Source organism: Zophobas morio, unplaced genomic scaffold, assembly GCF_036711695.1.
Source record: "Zophobas morio isolate AGI-343-1 ecotype UQ-CSIRO unplaced genomic scaffold, CSIRO_AGI_Zmor_V1 ptg000006l, whole genome shotgun sequence".
In the NCBI taxonomy this organism is placed as follows: domain Eukaryota; kingdom Metazoa; phylum Arthropoda; class Insecta; order Coleoptera; family Tenebrionidae; genus Zophobas; species Zophobas morio.
In genome coordinates, this window is record NW_026972111.1 from 14602956 (window position 1) to 14615384 (window position 12429).

The 12429-nt window shown below is 33.3% G+C and overlaps 1 protein-coding gene across 2 annotated transcripts in view; it reads left to right on the forward strand.

The window, feature by feature from the left end:
- Stg1 (stargazin-like protein) overlaps window positions 1–12429 on the forward strand; it is an 810143-nt gene that overhangs the window by 771548 nt on the left and 26166 nt on the right. For both annotated transcript variants that reach the window (XM_064048543.1, XM_064048544.1), the window contains one exon: window positions 10445–10537. In XM_064048543.1, the coding sequence (XP_063904613.1) occupies window positions 10445–10537 (93 nt within the window). The remainder of the gene's footprint in view (window positions 1–10444; window positions 10538–12429) is intronic.

The following is a 12429-nucleotide window of genomic DNA, read 5'->3' on the forward strand; positions in this document are numbered from 1 at the left end:
TCTTAATTCTCCACGTGAAACATTACCGAAACCCTCTCGTTGAAAAAACCGTTTTGTTTCGTCCCGCGCGTCGCCATCGCTGGAACAAGCACTTATTCTCAGATAACCCCTATAGAGGGGGTTGATAAGCCCTTTTATATCCACCTTTACGCGAGGATAACTGCTGGAACGATTCCGCACGAAAAAAGACACAAAACTGTTAAACCGAACTGTGATATGACTTCATAAGCGGCGAGTTGTTGGAGAAAAATGGGGTGAAATCAAGCGATTCCCTCGGTCAACCATCGATAACTGTCATTATCACTTGTGGAACCGGATGAAATATTTTTATGTTTTAGAGAGATTTCAGGAATGTAAATTCAGTTTTCTGGTTCTCATAAATGGAATTTTCCGACTTTTAAATTATGACTATTGCCGAAGGGACGGTAGCAAAATCGAACTTATTATTACAAAAGCGGATTTAGCGGTAATGTTATCTATTGTCGAAGGTAAATAATTGGACAATAAATAAATAAAACATCCTTTCAGTAGTCTCTCTTGACATCTCAGTATCTATTATACCTTCTTCAAGCTACAACATTTTAATTAAGTTGGAGATTCCATCCTCTGCAAATTCTTTTCCTTTTACGCAATGACTAAATAATAAATTTCACAAAATAAAAGATGAAGCATGTTGAAAGATAATGTAATACAAAAAATAATAGGATGATATCAGAGAATATTTGAAACCGTAACACACTCAATTTCCTTCAAATCAAAAACACAACCAATAAGATGACGTCGTTAAAGTTTAGTTGGAAAAATTTTAGTGTGTACATTATTAGAATGTTGATATATATCCTGCATAAGTTACAAATTAAAACGTGGCTCGAAAACATATCAAAGTAATAAGCACTTTTTTGCAAAGAAATGTTGAACAGGTTTTTAAGTCAAAATTTAATAGTGAAAATGAATAATTAAACAGGTCAAACGGTTTTATGTTTGTCTCCTCATCTGAACATTTCTTTATCTAACTAGGTAGTACTGTACCGGTACTACTTCCACACACAAATTTTTAAACTGATCAGGTCCTTTGAATAACCGCCGTCTCGCTTCCTATTTTAGACTAGTTGGCGCTGTGCTTAAGTTTAAACTGAGCGTGCAACAATATTTGTTCTTGCACGTTAGGGTGGGTGGGACCGAATGTTCAGATGAGAAGACTAGCACAATTAAAGTCGAGCATCATAAAGTCGTTTGACCTGTTCAATTGTGCAAAGGTCTTCTCATTTGAACGTTTCTTTATCTAACTAGGCCTTTTTGTTAACAGTATGTCCACCACAGTTTGTAGGTGACCTCATACTGTTTTAATGTGGTTGGAGCTAAGGAATTTATCATTGTTTCAATGATTAACTTTGGCACATTTCATTGCTTATATGCCTACCGGAGACAAGTCCTTCAGTCAACATAAGGGAATCTACCAATGGGTGAACTGGACTGAAAGAAGAAGAAAGTAGTTCAGTACTAGGTCCCAAATGTATAGGATTAACAAGTAACATTTTTTGGAACAGTGGGTACCACGGTTGAGTGGACCATTCCGGAACTACCAAGATACCCTCTGCTCTATCAAGAATTATCTTATTTAAGGTACTCAATATAAGCGAAAAAGGTGGAAACGCATAGAAAAAGAATTGGCTCCATGACAGCGTAAATGTGTCTACCGCGAGCGAACGGGGGTCTAAAGACCAGGATACATGTCGTGCATTTATGGTTTAGGTAGGATGTAAATAGGTCTATCTCAGGTTTACCAAATGTCGCTGTTATGGATTCATACGCCTTTTCAGGTAGTTCCCATTTGGTTTCTTTTGACAGAAACAATCCAGAGCTCACGAATCTCACACCAGCTAAACTATCCAAATGAAGGCCCCATTCTATTAATGTAAGACAACGCGGTTGTATTATCAATACATAATAAAATGTTACAGTTATGTAGATCACGAGCAAAGCATTGCAGCCCATAAAAGGCTGCTTTGATGAAGCTCAGCGCCAATTGACCCTTTTCCTGTAAGATCGTAAAACTTCCATAGTGACTTTCCGTGCGCACGCATCTTCAAAACCACGTTGGAAATAGTATCCGGCACTCCGGCAGCAGAGCAAAGACCTGTGACAACAAACCGCTTTGACAAAATACAACCGGCTACACATGCGTAATCTGTCGCTCATTGGTTAATTTTAACTTGGCGCTCCAAAAATCTGACTTCGCCTGCGCGATGTTGTCTCACTCTGTATCATTGGAATTTATATAATGTCTACTCACTTTGCTTACAGGAAAAGGGTCAATTAGAGTCTAAAATAGGAGGCGAGATAGCGATTATTTAGAGGACGTGATCAGTTTAAAAATTTGTGCGTGGAAGTAGTACCGGTGAAGTACTACCTAGTTAGATAAAGAAATGTTCAAATGAGAAGACGTTTGCACAATTAAATTTTACTGGCAAGATCATTAATTTTTCAAAACCTGGCAAATAATGGCTGAGATAAATTGTAAATTTTATCCTTAATCAAAACTAACTTTTGTCGGAATTATTGAATTACAACTAAAATAAATTTGTTAAGGCTTGCGTCTGATCTGGTTTCATCGTATCACTCGTTTCTTAAACACATGGGGAACATCATCGCGGTTTCAGTCTTGAGGACCTCTTAATTTATGTTCATGTCTAGTGTGCAGTTTTTAATAAAAAATATCATAAACTTGACCAATTTCTAGACAACTTTAAACGGACACGTTCATACATTTTTGTCAGCTTTCTTGTAAAACCCGTATAAGTCTAAATAAGTCCAAAAAATCCGCAACTGCGGTAAATAAATGTTCTAAAACTAATTTGGTGTCCTTTTAATATCCGTTTCAAATTTCGCGTGAAAATCCCTTCTAGAAAACCCAATAACACGATCAAAAAATTTAGCACGTAAGTCCCTATGGCCAGCGCTAAAAAAAAGACCCTTTGCGATAATATAACTAACATTAAAAAATCATTATAGTTATTTAGACAAAATATTCTCCGACTTTGAAGTCCAAATAAATCTATCTAACACATTTTTTTAATTACCTGGAAAAAGAAGGTAAAATTCCTGTAAAACCTAATTTTTTTGAACTATTTTTTTTTTTAAGTTGATACCAAGTTTTTGGTGGACATTAAATAAAATTATATCAATGTTTTGTAATCAGCCGAAGTCGCCATACGCATGATTAAAAAGAAAAGAATAGACGACAGGTAGAAAGCGAATTATTTTGCACATTTTAAATTCAATTTACTCAGCAAAATTGTAGAAGGGACGACATAGCCAAAATTTAATAGAAAAAACTGAAAAAAAATCATTAACACTTTTCTGTTCGCATCATATTTGTAAACCGAATTTCACAGTATCTTGTCAAATGAAACACACAACACTTTCCTAGACTACACTCTAATATCTAATAAAAAATTTCAAAATTATTGTATATTATTAAATACCCCTCAGAAACTAAATGGAACGTATACCAAGTATTAAATTTCTCAAAAAATAAATAAATAATTAAATGGATTTATGGATTTAAATATTACATTATGAACAAAAAAATATCTTGACAAGCCGATGCATTTTGCTAACGGTGATTTTCAGTAGTTGAATTACTTTTAAGTTTCTATTAATTGGGTCAATTTTTTTTCTGAAAGATATGATGATTATCAATATTTTAAAACGTTAAGTACCCAATGTAAAGAACTTAACGAAAACCTATATAATTCCTACCTTTATAAAGTTAGCGACAACATTACAACTAATCCACAGTTCTTCTGGAAATTCATGAATGACACGAAAAAAATAGTGGCATTCCTTGCGATATACAATATTTGCAAGAGTGTGCCAAAACTGGCACCGAAATTTCTAAATTGTTCGCGAAGTTCTTTCCTCGGTTTACGCAGAAGATACGGACTTTGATCATGAATTTGAATGTATAGATGAAGTAGCTGATTCTGGACTGAAACTTGATGTATCAGAAGATTTTGAAAATATCAGGTACGTCGTCTTAAACATTCTTTCTTCCTGGAGTTGACGGCATTCCAAGTGTTCTTCTGAAGAACTGCATTTACACAATTACAGTGTCCTTTTGTGATCTTCTAAGGAGCCTTTAAATTTCAGGGTAAATTTCCTAAAGCCTGGAAAAATAGTTACGTCAGACCTATTTTTAAATCTGGGGTTCCTAATAAGATCGACAACTACAGGGGTGTTTACCATTCCTAAAATATTTTATTCCAATGGTGCTAAACAATTGGAATAGATTTGTTCTCCTACCATCTCTATTCAACAACATGGTTTCTGCAAACAAAGATCTATTTGCACTAATTTAATGGAATATTATTGTTACTTAAATGAAGTGAAAGATTTGATTCTAGACTATCATTTAACAAGATGTTGTCAAAATTTTTCGATTTCGAGCCTAAAAATGTTATACTTTTCACTTGTTCGATTTAATCTAGTTTATTCCATATAGTACTCTAATTATAGTAAAACAGATTGTGGTTTATTGGAAAAAGTACAGAAAGAAGTCGTTCATTTATTAGAATTTAAAATTGGTCGAACTCATATACACGGTGATTGGATAATGTGTAATTTTCATATTAATTCATTCATCGCTTAATTTCCGATACTTCATTTCTTCGAGGACTTATTAATGGCATATTTTAAAAATGATCTTATCTGATCTTCAGAATTTCTTTGTCGATAACAAACAAACCGCAAAACCATCCAATTAGACGAATGATGAACACAGCAACCGACTCGCAGGGGACCAAAGTTCAATATGTTTAATAGGTATCAACAAAACCACATTTAAAATTGTTAATAACGAATACAAGTAAGCTACTTTGTAAATCTTTAAATAATAATAATTTTAATTTTATTTTGCATGTATTTAATATATTTTTTTAAGTTCTTTATTTGTATTAATAATAAGTTTAATTAATATTGTAATAGGAGATGTCCCGTTAAATAAATATCTTCTATTCTATTTATACATTTGATTCACAGATTTCGTCTTGTGGCATTTTCAAAATGTCACTTTTCGTCAGTCTTTTCGATTGCCCAGTCTGGATCAGGTTATTCTGTTAACAAAAACTACTACTTCCCATCTAAAATCTACCCGTAATAAATTTATTAGTTTTTTTTTAATCACTCTGCTCTATACATTATCTGATAACATTCTCGTTTCGGAATCAAAACTTTCAAAGCAGGAAATTTTAGTTCTTGTCCACGTTATTTTATATGCCTAAATATATATTTATGGGATTTAGGAAACCTTCAAAGACGAGGAGGAGGAGAAGCCTAATACCTCTTAACATCCTTATTTTTTCTTCTACGGTATTTCTCCACGATTTCTTGTTTTGTGTTAATTTTAAATAAACACAAATTAGACAAAGAATCATTTCAGACCGCTATATATTGAAAAAGATTAAAAAAATGCTAGAAAACTTGGTCAAAGGTTGTTTCGACAGAACTTCCCTCGCTCCTGAAGTACATACAATAAAACTTATCCCACATTTTCCAAAAATTATAAAATTTGATTTTGCGAATTTCATTCTTTTATGAGAACTCCCGTAAGTTGAAATAAATGTATGTAATGTTAAAGTAAATGTAAAGGAGTGTACTAGTGTACGTTTTAAACGAGTTTTTACTTCACAAAATTTTGTGATGACGTCATCAATAGTTTTGCAAAGACACACATATCTTGGATTGATGCAGTGTAATACTAATAGTCACAGTATTGTATTCCCATATGTTAAGGAAAATGGAGTCAGCCGTTCCTGATTTAATCACTAAAATAAATTGACACATTCATTAATTTTTTGTGCCATCTGTATAAGCAGATAAATCACAAGTAAAAACTCATCATATTTTGTACATTCTAAGCCGGATTTATTAGGCAAAATTTTGAGGTGACGTCATCAATTGGGGGGGGGATAAACAGTATAGGTATTTTGAAAAAAAAATTACCATCTTATGATAATTTTAAATTATCTGCAACATTTCAAAGATTCGGTTTTGCAGATTCATTATTAAATTGCAAAATGTTGTTCTATAATTTTGATTTTTTTGCAAAAATCTGGACGTTTTCGGATCAAAAATGAACACGACATCAACTACTTAAATGGGTCTGTTGATCTTCGCGAAATTAATTTAGTCCTCAGTTGTAGTAAACGAAGACGACAAAATGATTAAGTTGGAAATTAAACAACTGATTTTTCTGTATTCGATTAATACCTATTTTGATATCAATTGATCTCTTCCACTCCTAGTTGCGTAATGATAACGTAACCACTAGTGTAGTCTTACTGAGATGAAGTTGGTTGATTACACTGTTAGACACAGCTAAATAAAGAGCGGTTTTAAATACGTGTTTCCTTCTTAAATATCCTTTTTCTATAGGTTTTCCCATATACGCCACAGCTGACTAAATGTAATTCTAATAACTGCAAAGAACCACGTTATCCTTTCTTTTTTTTTTTCATTTTCCAGGTGCTTATTTCATTTCTCGAGCATTAATTCACAGTTTGATATTATTTTTTCTACCGTGTTTTTTTGCTGTTTCTGTATTTCATCATTCCTCTTTCATTTTGTTTTTTTACTTTTTTTACAGGAAATAATGCAGAGTATTCTGCTTTGTAATGCAACATAAAAATTAGGAATTTTTAACTACTAGAAAGACTAAGACAGAGAAATATTTTTTTTAAACCACTGACAAACTAATAACATTAAAGCAATGTATAGACTTTCGAAACGTATTTAATAACAAATATTTCATTAATATCACCTAATTCTTACTGTTCTGAAGTTATTGAAGTCGATACCAATTGCTGAAACGACGATCTCTGTACATTGGATTCCTGTGTACACTAGACACTTAATAAAGTGCCAACCCTAAAATCACATTTCCACCATCGAGCCAAACATTTACCGTTTTCTAATAAATTCGAGCCTCAGACTCGATTTAAATCAGGTTGTGGTGTTGCCGTATTTCATTTTGTGGTAGTTTCGTCTACCAAACACGAACAAAAGCTTCCATTGTGACCGTCGTGACGTCACGTCCGCCCTGCGGCGTTCAAAGCTTCTCGTAAGTGAATTAACAGCAGTGCGGATGGAATTGTTTGCTGCTAACGTGATTACGGTGGATCCGATACAGCGACCACACGAGTCCTGTTTACAAACTCGCAAAAACTCGCACGGAGAGTCGAGAGATTAATTACGTGGGCGATTTGTCGAAATTCAAGAAAAGTCGGCGACTGCGAGGGTTAAAAAATCTGGCAGAATTTCGCCATTTGTATCAACCGAAAAGATGATGATGAAGGGGCGCATTTCGCTCTCTGATGATAAAATACAGTCGGACTGTCATAAAGTTGCATTTGTCACAGGCACTGCCGACCCACCTCATTACTCATCAGGTGATGCCAACATTCACCTGACGTCGTTACCAACCGAAGAAATATTGCAATCCCCATGCGACGTCAACCAATCGGAGGAAATGTCATAAGTCGCCCGGCGCATCCACCATATTTCAAGCGAACGGAGTTTTTGTTCTGTGATCTGGCGGAAACGAACATAAATAAAATATTACTTAGGATATTGAAAATTCACATACTGGTTACACTTCACTTTAACATGGCTAGTTTTATTAAACGATGGAAAATAATTGGCGACACTAAATTAAAACACAGTATTTAAATATACACACGACCATATGAGGTTTAAAACTTCATACATGCATAAAATTTTTATTTCACGTAAAAAAAATGTTAATAAGTCGATTTTATATGAGCATAATTTAAAATATGTTCCTTTCATATTCCAATCAATGAATTTATCAAATCCTGCAGTATTCGTAATTACTTAATACATTACTAGGTCTATGAAAAAGATGATACATTTTTTAGATCTGATTGGATAATGAGAACCTCTAACACAAAACACTTCTGATCTGTATAAAACGAACAGATAATTAAAAACTTCAAAGGTTTTATGCAAATTGTTGTTTCAATAAATAAAGAATTTCAACGTGTAATTAGCTGTCAGTCAGTTGTTTCTGTTATCATTTTTAAAAGATTATTATAATAACCTTAAAAATTCAGATTCAAGCAACCTGCCTCACATGATATGTTACAAAATTAATGTTGTTTAACACAAAACTGTCTTACTATACCGGGTGACTATTAATGATTGAAACAAATTATTATGTTTTCGATTCTGAAATATTGGCATCCATGCTAGTACGTCAGTTCATAGTTTGTCAATTTTGGCATGCATACGTCTAACGTGTTGATTGGTTGAGACAATGACAGCTGTCAGAATTGTCACCTTGCGTCAAATTTTAAATAGGTTTTCGAGGTATACAGAAATGGTCTTTTAAATAAGTAAAAATTGAGGATATTCTTTCTTTATTTCTGTAAGATTGATTAAAATAAATAAAAATTTTACTATTTGACGCAATCAGCAAGATCGTTTATGAAAATCAACAAGAACACAGGACCGGTATGATTTCCCGATGGAACTCCAGACATGCAGCTTTTTTTTTTGAAAAATAATCGCTTTTCTTTTAGGTGAACAAACTCCCGCATGCGGAAGTTGTTATTTACTTTATTTATAGTCGTAAAACTGAAAATAACGGTACATTTCACTACGTACGCATAAATTTATCAACAACAATCAACAAAATGTATGCTTTAATTCCACCGTTACACTTCACTATTATTATTCAATGTAGCTACCTCAAGTGAAAAAACATTGGTTATCATCATTGCTGTGGGGTTTTAATAACACTTTCCCTCAACAGCTATCTCTGAACTTGACAAAAAACTATGCTCTAAACTTGGAGTGTTTTTACCAATAATTTTACTCCCCGAATCGTTCTGGTTTAAAGTGTTTATCAAAAACCTACCTCTTGATGTTTCAACGATCACTGAAGTGTCGCAAAACGTGTTTAGTTTACTAAACTTCAAAAATCTTTTTATCGTTGCATAAAAAAAATTATTGACTTCCAAAAACGTACCTATAAGTGTCGATTAGGTTCTGTACATGTAAAAAATAGATAATGTAGTAAATTAAACCAAAGGATTTTCTTGGACTCCGTAATTAAGTATGACGATATCGTATTTCATTTTTTTCGTTCAGTACAAGACCAGATACAAAGATAGTAATAGTTTTATAAATAAAATCAAAAATGATTTCAGCCAAAAATAATGCTTTATAACTCTTGTCACATTGTTAAATCTTTTATTATCCACGTATCTTTTCGTTAGGTTTCCGTACTTTAATTTTATACTTCAATTTAGTTACGTATTACGTGATTGAGCGTTGATGTATTGGCAACACATAAATTCCTACATAGAGTTTTCAATTCGTTAAGTTGTCACATACTTATTCAACGATTACCTCTCCATCAAACCGATTGACACATTGTTGTTTACATGAAGGTATTAGGGTTATTGACATTTTATATTAAGGATAAAGCGAGTCAATTCCTTTACATGATTAATCGATTATGTTAAAGAATAGAACACTAAATTAATTTTATGATGGCAACTTCAGCATAAAGAAACAAGATTAAAAATTTGTGTCCAATTGTCAACGATTACAATTTTTTTTTTTTTTTTTGTAACAAATAAGGCTACATTATACAGACACTTGTAGTTAAACTAATCAGATATCAGAGAAACTTCTAGAAATGATTTAGTTGTAGTTTATTTAATAATTTTTTGTATTTCTTCTATACGTGTTTGTTTAAAACATGTGGTAACTAATCGGTTATCCCGGAGTAGAGGAATCATAAATTTTGTGGTGCAAATTTATTGACATTTTTGTCATTTTCATCAACACAATTTAATTTTTGGAGGTAACTTGCAACGTCGAATTTAATTTATTTGTGTTCGCGTTAATTTGATAAGGGCCGTTTTATAAAAGGCAAATTAAAAAATATCGATTTAAACAAGTGATTAAAAGTGATAATGCCATGAAATTTAACCGCTCAGATTCTCACACTCAGTTCTCTCATTCACGCGTAATCATTATATTATCACCCAAATTGTTATATTATTTCTAGCATAAATAATGAAGGTATATGAAATAGAAATGTGCTGCATAATCTGATTCTGAATGAAATTATTGACATTTAAAACGTCATTAACGATCTCCATTTTAGCCTTTATGCTTTAAGTTTTTTAACACATTTTGTCCTGGGCTTCCTCATTCAAGTTAATGTCTCTTCTTACTTAATTAACGAAGTTTTTAAATTTCGAGCATTTTAGCACAACTTCATAATACTTGGGAGAATTGACTATTACACTGCTGTCTTTTCCGTCGTTTTTAATTGAAAACTTTTCTAATAATTGCCAGTTTAATCGCCTCATGCAACTGTGTTTAATTATATTCTTTTTCCTTGTTACAGCTGGAGAGACTTTATATGACTGCAACAAAATCGACTACTTCTCTAAAGAGGAATACAGTCCCGATCCTAATGATTCTACTATGGCTATACCATGTAAGTTAATTTGTAAATAACGTTATTGTAAAAGCGAGTTGAAAGGGTTTCACAGAAACTGTGTCTTAGTGATTGTAGTAGTAAATAGAATAAATCAGACTAAAACAATGAACTTGGCATTATTTTGATGTGGGTAACTTATGTTTTATCAAATCCGTTTAGACCTTCTTCATGTTATTCAAATAAGTGTGCCTGCTAAAACGGTATGATATGATTTCAGTAGTCCTTCAAATAAACGATTACAGGGTGATTAAATGACTGAATAAAAAAAGAAATTACGCAGAAGTACTTCTTACATAAACCTCCGGATGATGATAATAATAATATAACTGACTTAGTGTGTATGATTTTCAAATTCTGTTTATTAATTACCACGCTCTGCAGACATTGTAGGCCTAGAGCGTAACTTACTTCTCAACTGAAACATTTATTTTTACAACACTTTTTCGGATTATATGTTAACTAAAATTCATTTCTATAACCATATATTACTTTCATAGTAAAAGCGTTGATTTCATGACTACTTTTCGCCATATGTTCTGCCCAAAACTTTATCTTCCCATTCCTCTTACCCATTTTCCGTAATTTTCTTTTACACTTTCTATCCATCTTCTCCGGGGTCGCCTTTTTCTTCTCTATTTTTGTAATTATATCCCCACTAATCACTTCACAATCTCTAATTCTCTGTGTTGTTATTTTGAGTTCTCTATACAGGGTGTTTGCGAAATGCACCTACAAAAAAATTGGAGAGGTTTCCGAGAGCATAAGGAATGAAAAAAACTCCTGTTGTATTATCAAAAGTTGCAAAGTAAATTTACCCTTTATCCAAGCTTTATTCGCGCCACTGTAAGAGGTGCTATCAGATTCAATTAATTCACGTTTTGTAACAACATAGCAACCAAAAACTGACAACGAAAGGTGAAGTTTGAAAAATCTCAAGTAAAAAATCAAAAGTATTTTTTCAAAAACAATTAATTTGAAACAATTTTAACTGGATGTTTAAACATTTTGGAGTAAAGAATTATTCTAAATGGTAGTAATTAGTCATTTTTACTTAATTTTCCTTGCGCCGCGCCGAGGCCCTATTAGAACGAGGGCCGGTGAGCCACTGTCCAGGGTCGCGGGTCTTCTTTCCCGTTTTTCGCGTTCCGCTGTGGTTTTTTTAGTTTCTTATAAGAACGCGGTTCTGGACAGTGGTCCGCCAATCTTGGTTCCATTCGAATTTCGACATGATAGGTCATCGTCCACGTGTTTATTTTCCAGGATGTTGTCATTTTCTCTAGTTATGTACAGACTTATTAATGAATGAGCATAGTTAACAAAAAGAAACCACTAATAAGAATAAGACTTTTCAACGACGATAACCAACTAAACTTTACTAATCAAAATAAAAACAAAGAATAAAATTAACACAACGTTAAACAAACAACTACAACAAGTTTTCGAAATGACGGCCTCTATTTTGCACACATGCTTCTGCTCGCCGAATTAACGACGTTCTACTAACCACATCTGGAATATTTCTAATCTGGGCAGCGACATTTTGAATGCGATTTGTCAACTCTTGCACCGTATTCAATGGAGTTTGATAAACTACCTGCTTCATATAACCCCATAAAAAAAATCACAGGGATTGAGATCGGGAGAACGAGGTGGCCACAACACCATTTGTTTGGAAAATTTCGGTCCAACCATTCCCGCACTTCTACGGCATAATGTGCAGGGGCCCCATCATGAAGGTACCATAGATCCCTACGAAGATTTAAGGGTACATTTTCCTAAATCGAGAGGCCAGAACGTATGGACCTATCAAATTGTTGTCAACCATGCCTGCCCAGACATTTACTGAAAATCTGTCTTGAAAATGCGTTTCCCGTATGGTATGCGGATTT